This window comes from Daktulosphaira vitifoliae, unplaced genomic scaffold, assembly GCF_025091365.1.
Source record: "Daktulosphaira vitifoliae isolate Bord-2020 unplaced genomic scaffold, ASM2509136v1 Scaffold_1, whole genome shotgun sequence".
Lineage (NCBI taxonomy): Eukaryota > Metazoa > Arthropoda > Insecta > Hemiptera > Phylloxeridae > Daktulosphaira > Daktulosphaira vitifoliae.
In genome coordinates, this window is record NW_026099572.1 from 21,471,824 (window position 1) to 21,499,666 (window position 27,843).

At 25.8% G+C, this 27,843-nt stretch overlaps 1 protein-coding gene across 1 annotated transcript; it reads left to right on the top strand.

Annotated features, from left to right (window-relative positions):
- On the top strand, positions 1–26,753 carry LOC126894318 (dnaJ homolog subfamily C member 13). The gene is made up of 32 exons (XM_050665237.1): positions 1–205; positions 1,060–1,135; positions 3,242–3,503; positions 3,583–3,783; positions 3,980–4,380; positions 4,452–4,578; positions 4,644–4,766; positions 5,584–5,756; positions 5,876–6,083; positions 6,149–6,304; positions 7,647–7,901; positions 7,967–8,326; positions 10,388–10,590; positions 10,646–10,805; positions 11,903–12,178; positions 12,247–12,449; positions 12,686–12,971; positions 13,103–13,459; positions 13,530–13,721; positions 13,780–13,915; positions 13,988–14,172; positions 14,850–15,041; positions 15,569–15,748; positions 16,526–16,693; positions 16,829–17,047; positions 17,131–17,269; positions 17,341–17,890; positions 18,416–18,623; positions 18,727–18,909; positions 25,033–25,173; positions 25,460–25,700; positions 26,607–26,753. The coding sequence occupies exons 1-32, from the start codon at positions 196–198 to the stop codon at positions 26,705–26,707; spliced, it is 6,672 nt and encodes a 2,223-aa protein (XP_050521194.1). The 5' UTR covers positions 1–195; the 3' UTR covers positions 26,708–26,753.
- The last annotated feature ends 1,090 nt before the right edge of the window (positions 26,754–27,843 follow it).

Below are 27,843 nucleotides of genomic sequence, written 5' to 3' on the forward strand. Positions count from 1 at the left end.
GTTTATCTTACAGCTAGTTGAAATTGATGAAGCACTAATAATTGTTAATATTAAAATTTATTGCAACATTTTTGAAAATAAAACAATTTTTAACATTCAGTTATTAATAATTACGCCTTATAATTAAAATAAAAAATTTAATTGATAACATTAAAAAGTTATGTTTTAAGGAACAGTTATCCTCATAGTTTTTCAATGCCAGGAAGTAAGTACTTAATTTAACGTGTTTAAAAGCTATTGAGTATCGTGGTAAATAACATTGCCTGATGTATTTCTTATATTTTGACTAACGTTTTTAAAATAATTTTTCAATTTCATTTTAACATCAACTAGTAGGAAATTAATGTAATGAATATTTAAAAAAAAATTGTTTTCCAATAGTTAAAAGGTTAAATTTACAATTTAAAACTAATCCATAATTTAGATTCAGACTTTAATTTTTGATCAAAGATATGAAGTATACTTTATATATATATATAATTTTTTTTTTTTTAATATATAATTATTTATATTTTAAATTATAATATTAATAAAATTTTCTCTCAAACAGATTTTTTTAAACATTATAAATGTTTTATTTCATTAATGTTATCCTATACCATTTCCTAGATTCTAATTTAACTTAATTTTACAGTTGCCAATGAATAATTAGATCAATCTATCATACATATTTATAATGTAATCTATGGATTTTTATTGAACAATTCAAAAATTATTTAATAATAAGTAGCATTATAACATATTTTATAAATTGTTATTTATTTATATTTAAAACTAATTTTTTTCAATAATTATTATCATTAGTGTGAAATAACTTAACTAATAGATTTGATGAACTGTAATGATTTTATAAATAGTTAAAAAAATACTAATAAGAAATTGGCATTGAAAATTTTAAATTTTGGATTTAATAGTTTTATTTATAAGAGTTCTTTATTATTATTATATTTGGAAATTATTAACCATAATCATTTTATAATACATTTATATTATAACTATGTAGTAATTTAAAGCTGAGAGCCATATGTTTTTTGTTAAAGTATTATATCTGTGTTACAGATGATAATATGATACCTATTCCAAATAATACTGATGTTGTTTGTTATTATGTAACTAAACATTCTTGGAGGGGCAAGTAAGTTTAATAATGCTTTATAGTCTGATAAACTAAAATACTATCTCCATTACTTTCATATCCTCATTATTCGTTAATACCCTTTTATCATAATTTTTAATACACCATTAATTTTGAAAATCTTTGGTTCGTTTCTTTTTTACTTTTGCCTATTTATAAATTTATTTTTTACCTTCTTTGTTCTTAATTTATCATACCTCTTACACTTTGCTTTACTTACTTCACTTTTGCTCTATCAATTTTTCTCTTTGTGTTCTTCTACCATATTTTAAATTGTTTCCTCCTTCTATAATTCTATGAACTTCCTCATCTCACTACTACGTTTCCTTGTTTTATACGTTAAACCTTATTTTATGCATTCTATTCATACTCTAACCAACAAGCGCTTTTGTAAGCGGCAATCTTATTCTATACCATATTTCATTTATAATTCCCTCGATATTCTCCCTATTCTTTTTTACACCATTTTAGTTATTATAGAGATAGATAAGAACTGCAATAAAAAAACTGTGTTATGAAACAGTTTTAAATTCCTTAGATTTAGCCCCTTAATCTGATAATCATTTATCCATGGTTCCTGAATAAGTCCTATTTGTAAGGGTGATGTAGGTCTCTGAGTTAGGATCTTTGGTAATATACTACTGGCCCTCTTACTGTGATGCAGGTTTATTTGCGTGAATTGAATTCTATTGTCAGCCATTCAGAAATGGTAAAACTGTCCCAAGGTTTTATCAAGTTGATATGATCAGTGAGCCACTTAAAAGAGCTCTCTTGGGCAGTACTGAGTACAAGTTCTCCATCAATGAGTTTTTTTTTTTTCTAGAATATTAGGGGACCGCCTTGGTACTGCTGTTAGGCATTACTTCAGGGCAGCCCACGTCGTCTCTATAATACACACCACCACGTTATGAACCAGCCCGAAATTAATCAAGAGCTGATTCACAATGTGATGTAGCCTCTCCTGTTAACCGGATGTGGGTTCCGTTGCCTGGGTTGGAGGTGGTGGCAGTACTTGGCAAAGATTGGCAAAATAACTCACAAACAAATAAAATTCTTAAAACAAATTCCTAAGGCGCCGGCTTAAACCTTTGATTCAGGACCTACTGTACCAGGTGGCGTAGCTGCTTCTGTCTCAAGCGTTTTACTTCCTCCTTTTTCAAGACAGATTCTGCAAACGCCTGGATGAGTCTCCACGCCTCCCGAATCCTCAACATCAGGTCCACCATGGATCTGACTCTGAACGTGGACCCTAGTTGGAATTTCAAAGAGTCCCGCTCATGGGCCTATGCCTTGCACTGGAAGAAGGTGTGCAATATGCTGGCTGTCTCTCCCAGGCGATCTAAACAGTGATTGCGCTGAGTAGCTGCTTTGTGAATACCGCGCAGGTACTCATTAAAGCAGCCATGGCCATACATCATTCGCGTAAGACGGAATATCATCTCACCATGAGTCCGAATTAGTGAGTCTAGTGTCATCAAATTTTGATACGTTAATTCCATCACTTCCCGACAGTATCGTCTCCAACACAAAATTCAATGATTAGCTCCTGCTCTGGTCAATTTGTTAGTGGGGTAGCTTGCGAAAATCAGAGCCACTTTTTTGTCATTTGTTTCAATATCCCTATAGGTTAGCACCCAATAAGTCTTCTTACATGGAGGTTCTAGTCCCTTGACCTCAGGTTTTTGAGCTTCGGTTCCCTTTGACTTTTCCAAGTCATTGGTTCTCTTGTCTCCTTCCTTTGGTAGATTCTTCTGCTCCTCTATAATTGCTCATCTTCAATTTGCACTTCTGACTGCTGTTCAATCTCAGGTCTAAATTTTAATTTTGTCAGCTACTACTTTTAGTTGATTTCGTAACTCCTGGTCTGCATTTGTTGACATTGCTGTCTCTTTGCTTACGTAGTGAACAACGGTTCATTAGGTACACCATTGTTTGCATTAAAACTATCAATTTTGATGGTTCTTCAATCATCGGGGTTGTCCATTCCGTGATCCTTACGAATCCCCCTGTAAAATCAGATTAATCTAACAAAATTTATAAATACATATAATTCATAGCCCTAATTATCATATTTTATGTTATATCAATTAGTATTTAATTTTTTAGGTACAAACGTATTTTTGGTATTGGTACTCATGGAATTACGACATATAACCCAAATAGCCTAGAAATAACTAACCGTTATGCTTATAACCAAATTATTTCAATACAAGTTGATTCACAGAATACAGGAGGTTTCCTATTGTCTGTTAAGGACAAAAATAAAGTTGATAAATTCAAATTTTCCTCTGATGTACGGTCAAATTTATTAACTGATGCTCTCAAATTTAGGTATCAGTTTGCTGAGCGTAGTCAAGATGATACATTTGTATGTCTAATTATATTTATTGCGCATAAAATATTTTTACTGTTATTTATCATTTTTTTAAAATTTGTTATGATTTCAGAGGTATGAAGCTTCTAAGCATCATTGGTCAGATACTCGTTTGCCAGTTACTATAAATGTCACTCCTATATCAATTGATCAATTGGATACTGCTACTGCTCAAATTCTTGCTAGTTATTTTTACAAAGATATAGAAGCCATTCAAAATGTTGAAGATATACCAGGAGGTTTTGTTATCATATCACGTCCATATGGAAGAATGGTTTGTTAAATAAGTATATTAATTATTTTTTCGTTTGAGATCAACATGAACTCAACAAGTAACATATTTGTATTGAATTTTAATAAAATAATATAATGTATCTAATGACTCTTTAATTTTGTTATAAGTTAAAATATTATTAAAAATAGTCAAAAAAAACATGCATTAATATTATTACACCTTGGTTTTGTTTTAGCATTTATTTATAAGTTCATCTAAAGAAGATATACTTCAAAAAGTTAAAGAAAAAGCTATAATTTATTTACAAATATCCATTGAGTTTTTCCGGCATAATATTAATCAAGATGAGTTCTTAGCGAAACGTTTAGGCCGATATAGTTCAGATGAACATGTAACATCAGTATGTGAGTTCCAAGTAAAAAAAATAGGTGTACCTAGACATCAAGAATCACCACAACGGAGATTACTTTGTCTGAGTGAAGTATGTCTTTTGGAAAGAGATCCTCAAACATATACTGTTGTTACTTTGAGACCTTTATCATCAGTATTTGCACTTATTCGTGATCCAATTGATGCTCAACAATTCTGTGTTGAATACTCAGATTCTTCTTGTCGTTCTTATGCTACTACTAATAGGTAAAGTTTTAAGAGCTTTTTTAAAAACATGTTGAAAGTCTATTAAATAAACTTCTGTTTAATACTTTTAGGGATTCACTTTTAGCTACTTTGTTGGATAGTGTACGATCTTCTGGTAATCATCATGTACATGTAAAAATATCTCCAACTCCTCGAGATAAAAGACTTATACCTTTTAATATAACGCCAGATCAAGAAGTAAAGTTTTCTTTATTTTAATATATTTTTAGTATTTATTATAAAATAAACATTTATGATTTTAGATTGAGTCTAATCATTTAAAATGTATTAAAGAGCCTCCAGTAAAAAAAACTTTCTCTGATGTCTTAGATAGATTCAATGCAAATGTTGAATACAGTGGCTTAATACATTCTGTATCAGAAGATGTAAGTTACTATCTATTATGATCTTGCTTACCAAAGTTTTTTTTTTATAAAATTTCTCTTCTTTTTAAAAATTTAATGTGTGGCTATGGGTGATACCCTTAGTTAAACTCTTGATTTTGTCATGTATAAGCAATAAGAGATTATTGAGATAATTATTTTCTTACTATCATGTTAGGGGATTTATTGGTACATTATATACTGTTTTAAAATTAAATTTATATTACAATGTCAAGATAATATATTAAGGAACTTAAAAAAAATAATACATTGTTAATTACTTACAAATTACAAAATATGTCTATTTATAACATAATTAAAATACCTACATTTAAGTAGAAAATATTAAGGGCTTCTACAGTATTATAAAAATAATAACAGTTGTTTCTTCACAATTATTAAATATTTTTCATACTTATTTTAAACATTTAAATACAAATTTTATTCAATTTAAATTATGTAGAATGAATAGTATTTTATCTTCCTACCTACAAGTTTATAGATACTAATGTAAATCATTAATTTATAAAGACTTGAATCTATGCAGATAAATTTTTACATTATGTATATTTTTAAACTCGTAAATCAGAGTCTTAAGTTAATACAAATATGTTATAGGTATATAAAATGCACAGAAATAATTAATTTGTCTTATTATTTTACTAATTGTTAGATAAATTATTTAGTCTTTAATTAAATTAAATTACTGTAGAAATTAAATGATTTCACAGTAACTTAAAAGTTGTAAATCTTTTTATATAATATAAGTTGTCTTATGATTTTTAATAGATTAAAATAAAAATAAATATACTGTTGACAGAAATTGTTTACTGAAAATAAAGAAAAACTCATTGTTATGGCTCTTACATCAATTATTGCACATCAAGGTGACCAAAATGAGATTTCAGTTCATGAATTAGAAGCACAATTCCATGCACTTAGAAGATTATTTGCTACCAAAGCAGGGTTCTCTACTTTCATTATGTTACCCGAGTATGTATCTAAAATGTATAATATAAACTATTATAAGTAATTTGTAGTGTTTACAAATCCAACCAAACTAATAATAGTGTACATTTTTCAACAAAATTCTTTTATTATTTTATGTTTAGACTTAAAGACAAACTTGGTCGAAAAGTAACTCGGGCATTAAAGCGAGATAATGAAGCCATCACTCATGCTGCTCTTGATATGATTTGCACACTTATGCAACCTATGCATCGAGACAGTGATATTAGGCAAGAACAACTAAATAAATCTTCTCTTTTAGCTACCCCAAGTTTTTTAGAATCATTACTTGACATGTGGATTGAACATATAGTAAGTGTGAGAACTTATTTTTGAGATTTAAAAAAAAACTTTCAAACTTTTTTTTTATTTATAAGAAACGAGGTACTGGAGCATTAGTAGTTTCAGCTATGTTGGATGTCCTTACATTTGCTCTATGTGTTCCTTACAGCGAAACAACTGATGGGACACATTTTGATACATTATTAGCATTAGTTGCTAAGCGTGGACGTTACTTATTTCAACTTTTTCAGGTAAGGTTAAATTATTAAATTTATAGAAACAGGGATGGTTTGAGACTTAAAAGCCCCACGCAGGAAAGTTTTTTGGGGGCCCTTTTATGAATTTTAATAAGGTTTTTTATTTTGCTCATTAGGTCAATAAATCAAGAAGGTCAATATGTCATAATTTTTAAGTACTTTTTTTTAATAATAAATAAATACTCATTTTTAATTGTGGTTTTACAATACTTAAAGTTTTGTCGTAGACATATATAATGACTAATAAATTAAATATAGTTGCTTGATCAATATTTGTTTTTGATGGGATGATGTTAAGAAAATTTTGAATTTTTGTTAATTGCATTAGAATATGTAGAGCAATCATTGATATTATATTATCAATATTATTAAGATTATCACTATATAAGTTAAATAATTTGTTAACAAATTAGTTGTTCATTAAGTTTCTAGGATTTTCTAGAGATAATAAATTGATATTATTGGTTGTATTTTTTAAGAGGTTTTAATTGTAACTTTCATTATTTTGTAAACTTATATTCAATGTTTTCAATCTTAGTTCTATAAGTTTTATAAGCTGTATACCATATAATACTTGTGTATTATAACTAACTAACTAGTAATACTTTATATTTATTAAAAAAAAAAAAACATAGTGTGACTAACAGGTTAAAATAAGATAAAACAATAATGCCTAAATAAAGCTTCATAAATCAATTAAAAAGGTAAAAAAAAAATGAAAAGAATAAAAAAATAAATAGTAAAAGTTGAGGAAATTAAAAAAAAATTATTTTTCTTATAAATAGACTTGAATAATTTACCTCCTCTCAAATATTATTATTCTAATTATTTAATAATTTAATTAATACTACACCTTTTATTAAATGATTTATATTATATTGTCGTCAATAGAAAACATTTCCTTTTTGTAAAGTTTCAATTTTTTAGGAGACACAAAAATTAATTAAATACTAACCATTATAAAATTAATTTTTCTTTTTATTCATTTCTAGTTAATAATATCGCATATAGGTTTTTTTTTTTTGTAAAAGATAATTTTTTCTTCATATAGAAATTGAATAAGCTAATAAAAAAATTCTTGAAGCATAGATTACTTCAATATTCCTTAGTTATACTTAATCATAGATACATATCTTTTAAATATGTACATTTATATTTTACATACTTATTGTACTGTATATATTTTTAATCCTAATTAAAATATATTAATTTCAATAAACCAACATATATTTGCCATAAGATACTAAATGATAAACTTTTCATTGTTAAAAAAATTGGTTTAAAATAGTTCTAATGAATATAAATAATCAAAGTATAATGTATTCCATTTCTTTAGCATCCTTCATTAACTGTGGTAAAAGGAGCTGGATTAGTAATGAGAGCAATTATTGAAGAAGGTGATTCGGAAATTTCATCTCGTATGCAAGAGTTAGCATTAGCTGAAGCAGCATTACCTAATCATTTGTTAACTGCATTATTTACACGTGATGATAATAGGCGAATGTTAGTTCATAGACAATTGTCTAGACATTTAGTTGGTCTTTGGGTTACTAATAACTCTATTGCTATGGATTTACTTTCTCGGATAATGGTAAATTATGTGTAAAATTTAGTTTGCATAAAAGCACAACATTTAATATACATTTTCTTTTGTAGCCAAAAGGTCTTATAGGATTTTTAGAATCAAAAGAAACCGTAGATTATGTTGAAAATGAAGATCCTCTAATTACCCGAGATAATCTTAAACTAGCTCAAGATCATGCAGCAAAAAATCAGCGGAATCCACATTTAGTAGCTTTAGAAAGAAAGTTTCGCACATTCGAAAAAGAAGTTGAAATAGCATTGGGTCATTGGGGTGCTTCATTAGGCTTAGAAAAAAAAGAAGATAAATTACAAGCTAGACCAATTGTTTTAAGAAAACGTAGGGAAAGAATAAAAAGTATTGCTAATTGGAAGTTATTCTATTTTAAGTTCAATCAAAACCATTCTTCGCCAAGTTTGTTGTGGAATCATCAGGTATTTTAATATATATTGTAATTATAGTATATATATAGTTTTTTTAATTTAAGTTCAAGTTTTACCTTGTACATACTAAACTATATATTTAATAATTTAAGTGTATGCAAATATATTTTTTTTAAGCTTAATATTAATATCTTCTATCTCTAAAAGTTATTACTAGGAAACACATTTATATGCATTTATAATTATAATTTTTGAAGAAACTCTATTTGATACATATTTGTTTTAGGTATACAAGCTCATTTTTTAACATTAGCTACTCAATATCTCCTAAAATAATAAAAATATTGAGAATATTTCTTTCTGACTTTAGTTTTCTATTCTTCTTTATTTATCAATTATTAAGTAATTTTTAGATCCATCCCTTATATGAATAAGGTTGCATGCTTACTTTATTTTTTTAAATAACAACATACATACTTAATAGTAATAATAATTTTTTATTATAGAAATAAATTCCGATTTACAATAAAATATATATATATATATATTATTTAAGAAGTTGCAGTGTACAAACATGAATATAATATATGTATAAAATAATATAATGCTAATAAAAAATAAAATGTATATAAGTATATGTAAAATTTGTAAAAAATTAGAACAAGTTTACGTTGCAATGATTAACAAATTTCTGCAATTTGTTCACAATTTTCAGACACATTAGCAAAATACGCATTTTGTGGAAGAACCCACTCAGCTAGCTACAAAAGTAGCACAATTTACCGTGATTTTCAACATCATTAAAATAACTAATGCCACATACAAAATAATTCAAATAAAAATAAAGTATATAATGTACAGTTGATTTTAATGCCAAAAGTACCGATTGGGGTTATTGGGCTAACAATCCTAAAGGAACACTACTAACCAGAACTCAACCAAATCACTACAATGTTATCTTCTCCCCTATTATGCCAGCCCGTTATACCTAAAAAAATTCCCGACATATTAGGTATACTTATAACTAATACTTACATTTTATAATTCTTGCTAAACCAAACAGGGAATGTAGTATATGTACTATACGACTTAGAAATTTAATTATTAATGATATGATTTAAATGAAAGTAAAATAATCTAAATTATCATTAACAAATAAATTAGAAATAACAAAATCTAGAATTGCATTTTTGATATTGTAAAAAATTAAGGTATAAAAATTGATTAATTAAGCAAGATGATTAATATATTAATCAAGATGATGGTAAATTAAAATCATCAGATAAAATAAAATAACATTAGGAAATATTTAAAATAAATTGTTTAAAAATTTTTAAAATACTCATTTTAGACATTTTTGTAAGTAGTAACAATTTTTATGTAGTAGTTCATATAATATTACAATATATTCATATAATATAGTATTGAGACTCTATGGCACTAGATCATTTTTCCTTTTGGCTAACTACTTTGGTCAAGTTAACAACCCTTTCACTGGATGTGACTAGGTTAGAAGGGCTTTTTTGCTATTAGCAAGTAGTTATGTTTGTTCCAATTAATCAACTATAACTCTTCAAGAACAGTAGTACGTTTTTCAACCCCGTCCCCCACTGATTGTAAATAAAGTTCACAAGGTTGTTAAGTTTGTGGTTCTTGCGGGTCCCCCTGTGGAACATTTTAGTGTATCTATTATTAAAAATAATAATTTTTTTACACACATTCTTTCTTTTATTTAAATTATAATAAAAAAATAAAAACTAAGAACCTTTTTTATTATTAAAATAAAAGCTCAGAAATTTATGTATTTATAAAATTTGAACCAGCTCTGAGACACCCAAATATGTAAAAAAAAAAAAAAAACGATTATAAGTGTATACAGTATCACAGAATAGTTTTTGTTCTGGAGAGAATAATCCTATTAAGTCACCCAAAACAAAATTTTCTAATTAATATACATTGTTTAGTGTTAAAAAAACTAACATAATTATTTATTATCATTGATGTACTTATGTTGATTAAAATGAACTTTATAAATGCTTAAGTTCCGAGTCATGGTTATAATAATAAAAAAGTTTATTTACATCTTGTATTGATAAATTTAATAATTTGTAGACTCGTGAAGAACTTCATGACACTTTAAAAAAAGAAATTCAAATGTTTAATTGTGACAGACAATTAACTACTAATAGTTTAATTGCTTGGAATCATGATGAATTTGAAGTAACTTATCCAAGTTTACAAGATGAAGTTTGTATTGATGGATATTATTTAAGATTACTTTTAGATGATAATGCAGAGTTTGCTATAAAAAATCCGTAAGAATTTTTATAATTGTTTATAAATAATTTTTTTTAATAATAACTTTTTCAGATTTCGATTTTTTTATGATTTATATCACCGATTTTTATTAGCTTTAAAAATAGAAATGAAGTGCCTATGTTTGCATGCAATGACGGTAATTTATGGTCAGTATTATAAAGAAATTGGAACTTTTACTGACACAAAATATATTCTAGTAAAATTAGAAAAGGTAATATTTCAAATGTATTTACTGTATGTGATAAAAGTAGCCCAGATAAAGACTGAAATTTTCATTGTTAAATATTTGCTTTGTCAAAAAATTATTTATCATTTAATTAATTGAAAGTGGTAGTTAATATAAATTAATATTAGTTTTGATGTGTAGTTGAGAAAGTATTGGTTTTACTGTGTCATTGTATGAATACTCTACTTTTACTGAACCAATTTTGCTCAACAATATGTCAAATGATTACAAATTTTATCTTGTTGATAGCTATCAGCTATCACTGAAACATCTACATTATTCAAAACTAAATAAACAAAAAAGCTTTTTTTAAGATACAGTAAGGAAAAATGTCTGACAATTTTTCTTCATTGAATAATTTGCCGTCTAAATAAAAAGAAGGGAAATTACTGTTAAAATAAACAAATTGTTTCATTTTGATATAACTATTTTAAAAATTCCTGAATCTCTGAAATTTTCTTTAAGACAATTATCTTTTTTATATATGCATAATATAAAAATCTAACTATAACCTTGAATATAATAAATGTTTGAACATACATTAAAAAAATTTATTTTTGTTTAAATTTTGATAATGTTCCGGAACATCTGCATTCTATAACTCTAAACCAAATTAAAGCTTTTAAAATATACTATAAGATTAAAAAAAAAAATGTTCTGACAACTTTCCTTAATGTATTGGGCTGCTAAATTTAAACAATTTTTTTGTTCTAATCTTTCTTTATAAAGAATCTCTTCAAAGAATAAAATGCTAGTGATATTAATGACTGTTAAATTTCAATCTATACTGGAATTTAATTTGTTTGGATTACTACTTTAATGAGTCCTAACTATTCTGAGCTATTTTTTTATTCTTAAAAATTGTAAAAAAATAAAAAAAAGTATAACATTAAAAAAAAAAGTTTTATCTTCTAAATTATTTCATAAAAATAAAAATAAACTTTTTTCTTAGTACATATGTGACTATAATGTTTTTCTAAGACAACAGTAAAATTAACTGCTAATATGTTACATGTTTATATAGAGAAACTTGAAACTAATTTCATTATTAATCATAGTGTAATTTTTAAAAACATTTTTAGACTGTCGAGAAATTTGAAAGAGATCGGTTACTTCTATTTTTGAGTAAACTTATATTAAATAAACAAAATGTTAAAAATATCATAGAATGTAAAGGTGTACCAGTTCTTGTTGACTTATTAACACTAGCTCATTTACATACAACTAGAGCAGTAGTTCCTACTCAAACTAATGTTATAGAAGCTGGACATAATATGTTACAAGATAATGAAAAACAATGGTATTACAGTGTTGGTGGAAATAGTGACAAAACAAATGGGCCTTTAACATTTAAAGAGGTATTGTATTAAAATAAAAAAAATTACAATATTATTAAATGAAATTTTAATATTTTATTAAATTTTAGATGCAAGATTTATACAAAAATGGTGTTATTAAGCCTATTACAAAATGCTGGACCCAAGGTTTAGAAGGTTGGAAACCTCTACATAAATTGTGTCAATTTAAGTGGACTTTAATAGCTAAAGATCAAGGTTATATGAATGAAAGTGATTTGGCATCTTTAATTTTATCAATGTTGATAAAAATGTGCCAATATTATCCAAGCAGGTAAAATTCAAGTTCTGAAATATATTTTTTAAATATTATGTTTTATTAGTAATTTTTATTATTTGTTTATATAATAATAATAATATTTGAAATCTTTGATTTAATACCATAATTTTTATTAGCTTCGATGCAAAGCTGAGAAAATATTAATTTTACTATGATGTGTTTTTTTTTTTTTTACATAAATTTGTTGGGAAAATTATATATTTATTTATTTTAATTTAAATATTTCTTAGGGATAATGATGGTGCAATCATATGGCCAATAGCACGTATTAGAAGAGTATTAGCTGATCAAATTAATCTACCACATATAGTTCAATTGTTATTAACATTTGATCCTATTCTTGTTGAAAAAGTTGCAGCATTACTTTGTGAAATAGCATCTGACAACCCTAATGCTGCGAAATTATATATGACTGGTGTATTTTTTTTCTTACTTATGTATACAGGATCCAATATACTACCAATTGCACGATTTTTCCGTCTTACTCATACATGTCAAGCTTTTCGAAGTGAAGAAGTGAGTGAATATATTTTTTCCATTTTCAACATATATTAAATAATAAAATTAAAAATAATGAACCCATTATATTAATATAAAAACTGTAAAAAAAAAAAAAGAAAAAAAAACCAATTTATTAAAAATTTTAGATACAAATTGGAGAATTAATGCAAAGAAGTGTTCTTGGACCATTATTACCAGAAGCTATGGTATATTATTTAGAAAACCATGGCCCTGAAAAATTTGCTCAAATTTTTCTAGGAGAATTTGATACTCCTGAAGCAATATGGAATGCTGAAATGAGACGATTGTTAATTGAAAAGATTGCTGGTCATATTGCTGATTTTACACCTAAACTTAGAGGAAATAACAGAGCAATCTATCAGTATTGTGCTATACCAGCTGTGCGGTATCCTCAATTACAATCTGAATTATTTTGTAATATTTTTTATTTACGACATTTGTGTGATGTACAAAGATTTCCTAATTGGCCAATTAATGATCCTGTAAGCTTATATTTTAATCTACAAATCGAACTATTATAATTTGCTTTTAAACACTAATTTATGTTAATAGATAGCTCTATTAAAAGATGTGCTTGAAGCATGGAAAAATGAAGTTGAGAAAAAACCTCCCATAATGACTGTAGATGACGCTTTTGAATCTTTAGGATTAGAGCGAGGATGTCAGTATGATGAAACAACTACTAGAAAAGCATATTATAGAATAGCGCAAGTGAATCATCCTGATAAAAATCCTAAAGGACGAGTAAGACATTAATTATTGTATTCAATCTTACTCTAATAATAAATAATTTCTTTTTAAGGAAATATTTGTAGCTGCCAACAGAGCATATGATTTTCTTTGTAGTAGAAGCTCATGGGGGCACAATGGACCTAATCCTAATAATATTCTTTTGATACTTCAAACTCAAAGTATTTTATTTGATCGTTATTCAAAACGTTAGTCAACACTTAATTAATTTTATTAAACTTTATAATTTATATTTGTTTAATAATCTATGTATTTTTTAGAACTTGAAAGCTATAAATATGCTGGATACAAACAATTAGTTAAAACCATTAGATTAGAAGCTAGTGATGAGCAATTATTTTCCAAAGGTAATATGTTATTAGCAGCTGCTAGTGAGTTAACATACCATACAGTAAAATGCTCTGCATTAAATGCGGAAGAACTTAATCGAGAGCATGGATTTGTTGTAAGTTAAAGGATATTTGAAAATATTTAATATTTATTTTGTCTTAAGTGATATTTATGTAATCCTTGCTTAGATCAGTTTAGTCTTGTTTGGATCAAAGCTCAAGCCCATTTTAGATATAAATTCAAAATTAAATTGACAATGATAGACCCAGAAATAATTATTATTTTAAATATAGTGGGTCTATACTAATGATTTACAAACCCTAATTTTTGAAATTGCATTGAGGTAGTCCAGCTTGACTAAATTTAAAATTAAAATTAATTTTAATTTCTTATTATTTTTTAATTAAAACTTCGGTATGTTACTATAAGATGTAGAATTTTTATCCATTTACAACTCATTAGACTGTTCTAATACAAAAAGATAAGTGTCCAAAATACATGTAATTTTAGATTATTAGGAATTTATTTATTTATTGTGAGGAATAATCATATAATATCTAATTAATCCATAGTAAAATTATAAATATTCATTATTATTATAATTGAAAGAAATATATACAATATACTACTATGAATAAACATAAGGGGTTCTATTCCAAAAGAAAAACTTATTACAGGGTATTGAAATTAAATAATCTAATAAATTAAAATTTTATAATTAGATAATATTTATTTTAAAATATAAAAAAAATTAAGCTATTTTTAAATAAAATTTACTATGTTCATTTATAGGATTTATTAGGAGCATATTCTAGATGTGTTTCAGTTCTTAATAAGTCATCAAGGCAAACAGAAATGTCAGTAGCTGTTTGTATTAATTGCACTCGATGTTTCAAAGTAGCCTCTCAATTTGCCATGTGTCGTGATACATTTTCTCAAATGGAAATACTTGTTAATGATATTACTAGAATATTATTTTTTAAGGTAATTATTCGAAATAATAAAGGGGTTGTAAACCACCTCTTTTTGAGGCCGCCTTGTTAGCTCAGTCAGAACGCATTGTGCCTTAATATGTAGTTATTGGGTTCGATTGGATACTCAGCTACCCCATTCACTCTTTGAAGTACTTGTGTCTTGCACTTAGTTTGTACCTCGTACTTCATTATATTCTCCTAATAACCAAAGTACATGACATGTTAAAGGTAAAGGCTTCTAGTAAATAGAAAAACATAATTTGAAGTTATTTTTCTGTAAATTAATCAATTATATAATATATTTGAATAATTTTGTTTTTATATAAAATATACGCCTTGATTTAAGATCTTTGACATCTGAAAGTATTTACATTACATTATATAAATTAGCTATTTTCCAAAATTGTAGAATTGTTTTTTCAGTCATATTTTGTGTATTGTTTGGTTTAAATTTAAACTTACATAAGCTAAAGATCTTCAATATCCTAAATGTTTTTTATTATTCTTGTAAATAAATTCATTAATATTTATTTATAGAATTTATCAAAGTTATGTTGTGATGCTGTGGAGTGTATTTATGCTATGGCCTCAAATTCTATTCTTCAGAGTAGCTTTTTAGAAAAAGGGGCTGTGTGGTATTTACTATCTTATATGTTTTTATATGATTATACATTAGAAGAATGTGGTGTTGAGCGTTCAGAAGAAGCAAACAATCAGGTAAATATTTAAATTTAGTTAAATTAAAAGTGTTATTGCTATTCACAAATCACTTTATAAAATCCACCTTTCAGTAAATAGAATTATTGAAAAAAGTGCATATATAATAAAAGTGTACATGTGAAGTATTTCTGAAAAAAATTGTGTTGATATATATTATTACAAAAATTATTTAAAAATAATTATTGCTTTCTTAGACTATGTTCAAGTATATTTTATATTATTTGTTTTTTAAAATAAATATAACTCTTCTTTTTTTTTCAAAATAATTATTTCTAGTACTTTTTTTACAAAAAATATTGAAAGACTAATGACAATTTTAGGGCAAATACTTATTGAGTTACTAGTATTTTAATACATAGAATGGGTGTGTAGCATGTATAGGATGATGTATACTAATTTATATTTATAAACATACATTATACGTTAATACTCACTCAATGTATTAAAATTCTTATATCTCAATAAGTACTTGCCCTAAAGTTATTATTGATTTATTAAAATGATAAAGAAAGGCTATAAAATGTCTATTTTGAAATTATAAAAAAGAAATTTTTTTTTTTTATCAATTAATAAAAAAAATGTAATTTAAATGTACCTGTAAAGATAATAATTATTTAAAAAAAGTAATTATTAATTTTTTGAAATTTTTTGTGGACTTAAGTTATTATCCTAAGTTATAAATGTTGTCATTTAGATCTCAGATACTCTGTATTTCATGCATTAAATTAAGTTGTTTGTTATACTCAATTAATTAAATTTTAATTTTAATTTTAGGAAGTACTAAATAGTTTAGCCAAATTGTCAGTTCAAGCTTGTGCTAGACTAGGTGGTTATTACAATGGTGATTTAGCTACTCCAGAAAATACCATTGCTAAGTCTATATTTGAAAAGCTTCTTACGCCATATATTGCTGAACAACTTTCTGATGAAAATCCTCATGAGGTAAATTATTAAATATCCATTTTTAAAATACATTCTATAATTTAATTTCATATTATGTTAATTTCATGTAATGTAACAATTTTTATATTTTGGTACTTCTATTTTTTTAATTTAATTTAAATATTTGCATTTTAGCTTTTAAAAACACTTGGTAGCAATTGTGAGACACCATATCTGGTCTGGGATAATAGTACAAGAGCAGAACTTAATGATTTTTTAGATACAATGTGTAATAATAAAGAAATAATTAATTTAGAAAAAGTTGGTTTAACATTTTCTAGTCATCAAAATGAATTAATTGTTGGAAATATATTTATCAGAGTCTTTAATGAACAACCTCATTTTAATATTAAGGTAAAAAATTGAGCTTTTCAATTATTTTATAATTAAACATTTATTAAAAATTATTGACCAGACATTTTATTTATAATTTTCAGAATTCAAAAAAATTTTTAACTGATCTCTTAGTATACATCAAAGCAAATAATCCTTTAAACAACATCTTAGCTGAAAATAAAATGATTCATTTTAAAATGGTGTTAATTGCCTTAAATAATTTAGTTCTTAATAATCCAAGTTAGTTGATGGACATTATTTTTTTTTATGTATTTATACCTGTATTGTACTAAATTTTGGTAATATTTTAGATTTAGAAGTGAACTGTATCGGTTATTTTGATTTAATATTCAACTTGCTAAATGTAGATAGTGCTTCAGTTCAAAATTGTGTTTTGAATATAATATCAACAATAACTAAAAATAATGAATGTGTAACAGATATTGCAAATTCAGGAGTAGTTGTTTATTTGCTTATTTGTCTTTATTTGGTTCCATCAGACAGATTAATAATCTTGGATATTTTAATAACTTTGTCTACATCGTCTACAGTAGTGAAAGATATTTTAAATAAAGGAGGATACTTATTTATTGTTGATTTGTTATGTAATGGTGATAATGATTCAGGCTTAAGAGATAGAAGTGCTATACTTCTAAGTCGTTTAATGACGGAAAAACTAAGTGGCCCAAGATTACGTTTGGCATTAGCTCAAATTTTACCATTAGCAATTATAGACACAATGCGAGATTTACCATCATCTACAGTACATTTATTAGACAATGATCAAGAAAATCCTGAACTTGTGTGGAATGAAAAAACAAGAAAATTTATTTTTGGAAGCATCAATAGGATATCAAAAGAGTAGTTATCCTATTCATGGCATATAGAGCTGAAGGGATCAAAGTAACATAAATTTGATCTGAGATATTTGAATTTAAGTTTGAGAAATGATATGTTCTTAATGTATTTGGTATAAGGAACCTTTCATAAAAATATAACCTTATTTTTATAAATCCACTGTGATCTCTAATACTTTATTATTTAATTTTTAATTGATCTTATTTCTGTCCATAGTATTATTTCATCTCTCATCATAGGTTATATTACATGATCTCTTCAGCTCTAGGATATTTATATAATTTTACAATATTTTATCAAAAGACCTTATTTTTCGAAATATCAAAATTGGCAAAAAAATAGGTCTACATATTATATAATTAATACAGCAATAAGACATCCAAGCTAGCTATTAAATTATGGTACAATACCTATTTTAAGAATGTTTACACCTACTGTTGGTATAACAGTTGTTAATGACTGGTTTAATAATTAAAATAATATTTATGTATTTTTAAATAAATAATTCATGCTTTACATTAATTCTAGACATTACATTATAATAAAAAAAAATCCTAAAAGTGCTATCAAACTACCAGATACTAGTCTACTTGTATCATCACCATCAAATGAAACAATTGTTGCTGGAGTGTATCTAAGACTTTTTAATAATAATCCAGGTTGGAATGTAAGAAGACCTAAAGAATTCTTATCAGAACTTTTGGATACTTGTATAAGTTCAATGACAAAAGAAAAAGTATGATTTAACTGTATCATATTAAATATATTTTATATTACTTATTTTTTTATAGTATTTTCCTTCATGAATATAGTTGTGCTGATAATTTTTTTTTTTTTAGAATGATCAGTTGGAAATCGTAACAACTTCAATTGTGAAACTCTTGGAAGCACAACCACATCTTAGTGACCAAATTCCAGCATTAGGCCATATTCCTAAACTTTGTTTTCAGTTATCATTATTATCGAATCCCGATGTTCCAAGATCAGTTCTTATGATATTACATCAGCTTTCATTAAATGAGGTATCCTAATTTATTATAATAAAAAAAAGTTCTTAAATTATTTTTATTTATATACTATAAAAAAAAAAAATTATTATTTTAGGGCTAACAAATATTAAACTAGTTTAGAAAATAGAGTAACTTGATAGGGTAGTCCTGTTGTGCCCCACCTAGAATAACACACGGTAATGTGTTGGAGTGGAGTGTAGGTTGTAATAGGAATCAAAGTAGCACTTAATTTGACAAATAACTACAATAATATCATTTAAGTTCTAGATATTACAATTATTATCAAATGAAGTATAAAGAAATTAAATGATTAGTGCATTAATAATTATTAATAATTATATATTTATGCGACACTTTATGCAACAACAGCTCAAACACAATTGAAATTGCTTACCACTCGGCTTTTCTCAGCTCTTATTGGACCAATTTCTTTCAATGATACGTCAAAGATCACGAATCGTATTTAGTTGAAGAGATTGCCCTTGTAAATTGAAAAAAATTTTACACATTCTCTTTAAATAGGGGAAATTCACAAAAAAGTTTTGATTTTTAAAATCAGTAAATTTTGACATTTTTTTCTAAGACTACAATTACTTTATTAAAAATGAGTGAATCGAAATATTAGCTTCGATGCGAAGCGGAGAAGGTATTAATTTTACTATGATGTGTTTTTTTTTTTTTTTTTTTTTTTTTTTTTTTGTTTCCCATTTTNATCTACCTTTCATTTGGTATAGTTTTTTTGAAAATCTATCACTTAACCTGCTCACTGGGGGAATTTAAAATAGTAACTTTTTTACAAAAATTAACTTTTTCAACTTAATTTTTGAAAATGTTCCAGAAATACTGCGTCCTTCAAACATATATCAAATTAAAGCTTATTTTATGTACTATAAAATAAAAAAAAAAATTTGTCCCGACACTTTTTCTTCTACATTTAAACGGCTGCCGTAGTTAAAAAAACACTATTTTTGTGTTAAAATTTTCGATTTTCGATTTTAAATTTTCAACTTAAAAATGCTATAACTTTTTGAAAAATGTATATATCAGCACAAATTTTTTTTTTCTAAATACATTATAAGTACATCTTTCATTTGACATACTTTTTATTAAAATTGAACAATTTCCCCGTATATAGGGGGCGTTCAAAACTTGAAATATTGTAAAAAACATAGATCGTTTTCAACTGAACTTTTGAAAATGTTCCGGAAATACTGCGTCCTTTAAACATATATCAAATTAAAGCTTATTTTATGTACTATCAAATGAAAAAAAAAAATTTGTCCCGACATCTTATCTTCTATGTGCAAATGGCTGTCGAAAATTAAAAAAAAATGTAATGTTTGCGATAAAAATTACCTTTTATCGGGATGTTTTTTGTACTTAAAACTTCCATAACTTTTTCAAAAATGAACAAATAAAAATAATATTTTTTTGTATTGAAACCTTAGATATTTCCCTTTCATTTGATATAATTTTTTTTGAAAATCTAACACTTATTCTGCTCACTGGGGGAATTTAAAATAGTAACTTTTTTACAAAAAATAACTTTTTCAACTTAATTTTTGAAAATGTTCCGGAAATACTGCGTCCTTTAAACATATATCAAATCAAAGGTTATGTTATATACTATCAAATGAAAAAAAAAAATTTGTCCCGACGACCTATCTTCTATGCGCAAATGGCTGTCGAAAATTAAAAAAAAATGTAATGTTTGCGATAAAAATTACCTTTTATCGGGATGTTTTTTGTACTTAAAACTTCCATAACTTTTTCAAAAATGAACAAATAAAAATAATATTTTTTTGTATTGAAACCTTAGATATAATTTTTTTTGAAAATCTAACACTTATTCTGCTCACTGGGGGAATTTAAAATAGTAACTTTTTTACAAAAAATAACTTTTTCAACTTAATTTTTGAAAATGTGTCCGGAAATATTGCGTCCTTTAAACACATATCAAATTAAAACTTATTTTATGTACTATAAAATGAAAAAAAAAAATTTGTCCCGACGACCTATCTTCTATGCGCAAATGACTACCATATTCAAAAATATGCTATTTTAACAATTTTTTTTTTTTTAATTAAACACTATCTACAGATTTGCATCGAAGCGTTTTTTATGATAGTGATTTTAATCACTGTCAGATTTTATCTATACTGGATCCAACTATGCCACGACCCCACTGTGCTACCGTTTTTTTTACTTAAAAATGCCATAACTTTTTTAAAATAGACCAAATCAATATCAATTTTTTTCATAAACACATGAAATATTACTTTTTGAAAAATGTATGGATCAATACAATTTTTTTTTTTAAATGCTATTTATATACCTTTTTTATTCGATATAATGATATCAAAATTATTTCAATATTATCAAATAATAATTAATAATTAGAAAGTACAAATTGTCACTGTTAAAGTAACGATAAATAAAAATATTAAATTGAACACACGAATTACAAAAAATATCGTTATTATATTTGCTAAAATTCGATTAGAATTTTACAGTTATAATATTCAATATTTATAAATATTCAGTACAAATAAAATCATTAATACATTTATCATAAAGTATACAACTAAAAAAAATCATTTTAAGTTAACAAAAAAAAAATGTTAAACTAAATTACATGAAATAATGTTAAAACAATATTGAAATAAATGTAAATTATATACTCAAAAATAATTTTTTATAAGGCAACGAAAAAATCTGTAAATTAGCTCATTAATATGAGTAAAAAAAACAAAAATTGAAAAATACAAAGTAAAAAATAAAAAAAAATTAAAGTACAAAATACATAAAATGTAATAATAAGTTATTAATTCACTTTATACAAAAGCAAATCTTGACATAAATAATTTTCTTTCAACAAAAAGAAGACATCCGACAGTATGTACGATAATAGATTACAATGCAATAATAAATTACAATGTGTACAGTGACTACGGCAAGCATAAAAGTTATAAGGTAAAATATACAGACATATGTCAAAAAACAGATGAAGACACAATCGGCACAGAAGTCGCTATTGGTGTTGAGATTAAAATTGTAATAGCATATCATAAGTATGAAGAAAACATCTATGGTCGAAGACAGTCCAATAGAATTGGTTCGACCTCATATAATAGACACAAGTTATTAAGTTCAACAATTTCATGATAAGATTTTTGTTCTATGAGATGTTGTATTGGAAGCAGTGAGATTAAGGCTTTGTCAGAATCTGTGTAATCATCAGAGGTGGGCAAAATATTGTCTAGGACTTTGTATAAAATATCAAGCCACCTATTGTTTCTCTGGAGGCCAAAAAATGCAAAAGCGTGGCCGCAATTACGATCCGGTTTCAAAATTGCGTACGACTCAAACATACCAGTCATTGCAAAAAGACATCCGATGGCTATTTGAGTGTGCAGTGGATATCCAATTAGTAACATATCGTTCGTAGTGTGCTTCAATGAATCTAAGATGGAATGCAAGCAATTGTATTGTAACTTGACATTGTTTATACAATTTTCCAAATAAACATCTGTCAAATCACAAACTGTTGTATCTGATTTACAGTTTTTCAATTGAGATTTAAAATACGAGGATCGAGTTTTTTTATCAGCAGTTCTTTCGACGTAAGGAAATTTATCTATTATCTTATTTCTACACTCAAGTAACGACCCATCGCAAAATTTTGATCCACGTACTTTCGTTACTGGCTTTCCCATACAAAATTTTACCTGTGACACATCAATATTAGATTTTTTACATCGTACAGTTAATTTTTTATTCCATATATTATTTTCTAAATTACAAAATTTTATCATGTCCTTGTACAATATTTCAGCTTCTTCTCTAAGGCTTAAGTCTCGACGGCTCATCTTTTCCGCGTACGAGACGTCAAATTTCTTCTTATTATACTTTTTGGATACGTTTTTTGATATAAGAGTTTGGTCTTCACGAATCGGTTTTAAATTGTACCTTTTGATAAACTCTTTGCACACATAACTTTGAATTTCCTTCATTTCATTATAATACTCGGCCTTTAAAAACCACGACCTAATGTTTCTCTCGATAGTTCTTATTTGTAAGTTGGAAAAATAACTTGAACACTTGAATATTTCGTTAATAAAAGTCCTGGGTATTTGTCTAAGAGGAAACATTGCGTTTTCGTGGTTTTCACTTTCAAAAAACGACTGAATGAAAGGCTCTGCAAATTTTCTACCTTTGTAATCTTTGCATACGATATATGTTTCTGAATTTCCGGACTTACTGGTGGCTGGTTTTTGAATTTCGACAGATTTAAATAGACAACAAAGCAAATATATTCTACAAATTGTGTTACATTCGAATATCGTAAACGTTTTTAATACAAATGATCCTCTGTCTTTTAATATGTTCAAACCTACCATTACCTCATAATTATGTAAACGCATGACAGTACATTCTTGTTCATTTGGATTATTTTGACAATCTATACTTCCATCGGCCGTTACCAAACTTACGCCGTCTATAAATCTTTTAGAAACCGTCTGCAATAAGTGTTCGTGATACTTCGGTTGAAATATGTCACCAGTATAGTCCGGACCGAATTCCCATTTGTCTAATGTGTTTAATATTAAGCGGTCATCAGTAATAATTTCAGGTTGGCCATTGGATTCATGGTACGGGTTAAGTGTCATGGCCAACCAATCGAAATTTAAATTACGATGATTTAGTGATATGTAATGATTCAGCGCAGAAATAAATGCTCCGGGAGCTTCACAGAGATGTACAGAGTTGAAATTAGCTTTGGATGTAGGTTCTTGAGTAATCAAAGTAGAATTGCCTAAGATTTCATAGAACTTACACCAAGCTTGAGTCAAAAAATCAGGACGTATATTTTTCTTAAGATGACCAATGACTAATCCAGCAGGATTCATTTTGGTTGTATGTGCATGCCATGTTTCGCTGTTGAAGTTATCCAGTTTGTGCTTAACAAAATTCAACTCTAATTTCAGTTCTTGAAACTTGTGTAATTGCCAAGAAGGCTTTGTAAACATACTACTAGAGCGCGGCATTCGCCAATTTGTACTAAGTACAAACTTTTTAGAGAACGCTATAGCTTTTTCGTTATGTTCGGTTGGAGGTGTCATTGTGTGAAAAAATACTTAAACTTTCTTCGTTCACGTCAAATCGCCTCCTGAAGAGAAAACTATTTATTTGATTTAAGCATATAGAAATTTTGTTACTTAGAAACGGATTTCTGTATGTTTAATTATAAATAAAAATAACTATTGGCCTAAACTAAAATTAAATAATAATCCCACGATAAATTTTTATACTTTTAAATAAAATAATTATACCTATGTAAATAATTAATATTTAGAGTAATAGAAAAAGAAAATACTTGTCAATTTTGGGAAAAAAAATATAATTTTTTTTTTTAATGGTTATAGAAAATATTACGACATACTTAAATAATATTACATTTGTTTTAAAACCTTATTTTTAAACTCCGTTTAAAATGTATTATTACCATAAGAATCAATATTAATAATAATTCTTATAAAATGGTAAAATTTAAAAATCAAAGAGATAATTTAAGATAATTTTTCACAATGTTATTTTTATAAATAAAAAAACTACTTACTATTTATTTATGAAAAAATACCACTTTTCTATAATTATATTTTTTATATAATACCTCAATAAGTTATATAGTCAATAGTAAATTATTTAATATGTATTCATATATTACAATTATAAATCATAAATTATGTAATCGAATATAAATAAGGAAATAGGAGATCATTTGCTCTTGGAATAATCCATTAAATTTTTAAAAATTAAACACTATCTACAGCTTTGCATCGAAGCGTTTTTTATGATAGTAATTTTAATCACTGTCAAATTAAATCTATACTGGACCCAACTATGCCGCGACCCCACCGTTCTGGGTTTTTTTTTTATATATAAATATCTTAAGTACTTCCTTTTCTTTGGATATATTTTTTTTGAAAATCATCTTACCATTAATGGTCCACAAGGAAAACTTAACTTTTGAAAATATACCCGAAATACTGTGTCCTTTAAACATATGTTAAATTAAAGCTTATGTTACGTACTATAAATTTAAAAATTTTAAAAAAATGTATTTTCTTTTAGATATGTGTTGGATGTATATCACAAATTGAATGCATAGCTCCAATAAAAAAAGCCATGCAAGTTCATTCCAATTTAGTTTGTGTATCATCTGAAACCCTAAGTAGAATGTTTGCTGCTAGAAAAGACTACCTCGTAAAACAAGTACAAAAATTTGATATTTTATTTGGGTGGTTTTGGTGGAGAAGAGTGTAAGTTACTTTTTGAACCATTTCAGGAAACCAAAAAAAATTATATATTTTTACCAGATTGAACAGTAATGTACTAAAGGAAATAATTATAAAAAGCTATCTACTTTAATTATTAAAATAATAAAACAAATTTTTACAATAAAAAATATCATGAATTGATTTAAGCTCATATTCACTAACACTTTCCATATATTTGTTGGCTATTAAAATTATTCATAAATATATTTATTATTTTTTAGGCTTTAGATGCAGATTTAATAACATTTTTAGTTGGATTATTAGATGGTAGGTTAGATGGTATTGATGGGAATACTAGAGCTAAAGCACAAATAGTGAAAGCATTAAAAACTATGTCTATGAATATATCATATGGAAGTTTAGTACAAGCACAGTTAAATAAACTTCCAGCTTGGTCAGCTTATAAAGATCAAAATCATGATCTTTTCATATCTAATTCTCCATCTGTTCCTTATTTGATGGGTAAGTTTATAGTGATATAAAAATTTACTGAATTAGCTAACAAGTTCTTTTACATTCAAATTATTATATTATTCATATTCAGGGTCAATCCCTATCAAAACATCCAGAGTAATTGTGTGCCCAATTAATTTTTTTTGAAATTTCACCCATGAGTTTTCTAGTGTATATATTTTAGTGTATATATATTTAAAAAATTCCACCCAAAAAAAATATTTTAGATGCAATTACATAAAATTATCGGCACAGTGTAATCGAAAAATCCATACATATTTCAAATTACAAAAAGAAATATGAAGAAATAAAATGTACTTGGTGGGGGTATTAAACAACTTTCTTATGTATAAACCTCTCATAGATATAATTAGGTACTTAGTCTCCTTTTTTTTAATTAATGGATGAGCTCCCCTAAAAATTTAAATATCATATTTGTTTTATAAAAATACTTCAAGGAAGGGAAAAATACATAAAGCTTACTTAAAAATGTTATTCTAGTTGTCTCTACAAATCCCCTATTAAAAAACATTTAAATAATCACCACTGGCATTGTTTTTTTTAATTAAATGCTTTATTTTTAATGTTATCTGGTAATCAAAAAAAAATAATAATAAACAATATTAAGCAGTAAACATTATTTTTATTTTTTAATTCTCAGAATATGGTAGTTTGTAATCCAATTTATATAATTTGGCCTTACAAAAATTTATTAATCCTTTCTATTGTAAGAATTTTAAGCCTTAATTATAAGACAAAAAAAATATCTAATGATATATTATTTTACTTTACAATTATTAAATGTTTTAGGTAAATATGATGTTTCTTAACAACAACCATTACATAATTTTCAACTGTATTATGAACTTTAAAATTCTTTTTAAAATTGTTGAGTATAAAAATTTTATTTTTTAGGAGTTCAAAGTACAGGTGGATACTTAACAGAAGGGAGATCCGACACAACGACAAGTAATGTGCCTCCACCATTGTTAAAAAGAGACTTCTCTCCTTATTAAATAACATTATTGATACCATAAATTTTGTATTTTTTAAAATTAAGAACACTATAAAGTTATTCTTATTTCATACTTTTTTCTGATTCTTAACTCTATACAACATCAATCTAATAATTCTGTAGAAAAACAAATGTTTTAAATTATGTTTTATTATTGTTTCTTAATTTTGTGGTAACCATTAATTTATACATTAATTTATATTTATTAAAAAAACAATGGATAATTTAGTCACAATCTTGTGATTAATTAATTAATTAATTTAAGTCAAAATATTATTAAATATATTATTGAAAACTGTGATACTTTTATTTTTATAATGCCATTTACTACTGCTTTATTAAGTAGTGCAAAATACTACTTTATATATTATTTATTATTAATCAATTTTTCATTTATTTTTTTGGCTAATATAATATTTTATTTTATATTAATTATACTGATAATTTGTTATTGTTGTATTTTATAACTATACAATATATACCATAAATTATATACAGCTAAGTGTAAAAATAATAAAATTTATTATTTTATTATATTTGTAAAATTAATAAAAAATTTACAAATATATATTTTTTTATATTTTGCATTTTTGTAGAGTATAATTATTAAAAAAAAAAATGATTGTTAATAATTAATGGTAATTATAATTATTAGTTTTATTAAAGTAAAATTTAAAGTATTAATGATTTCTAATTTTATACGATAGAAGACATAAAAATCGAAATTTTAATTCTTTAAAAGTTATTATCAAGTGGTCAGTGATGTAATTTTTGTTAAAACTTGAGAATCTAAAAAAATTGAAGTGTGCAACTCAGATTTTATTGAGTGAGTGTATAAGAGCACTCTAAAGAAATCAAGAGAGCCCTTTGTACCCCAAAATTTTTGTAAATTACAAATATTTTTACTTAGAAATATTTTTAAGAGGTGAAATTCAATTAACCCCCCCCCCAACTTTTTGTTGGGGGGGTTTAATTAATAATTCCATTTATAGAGAAGGTGGCTTTCTATTTGCCTTTCTAATTTCTAATTGTAATTCTGCATCATTTCAGGAAACATTTTCTAAATCTAGGAAGCCTTAAAAATGCATTTTATAAATAATTTGAACTAAAAATTCTAACTGATTTAACAGTTTCGTA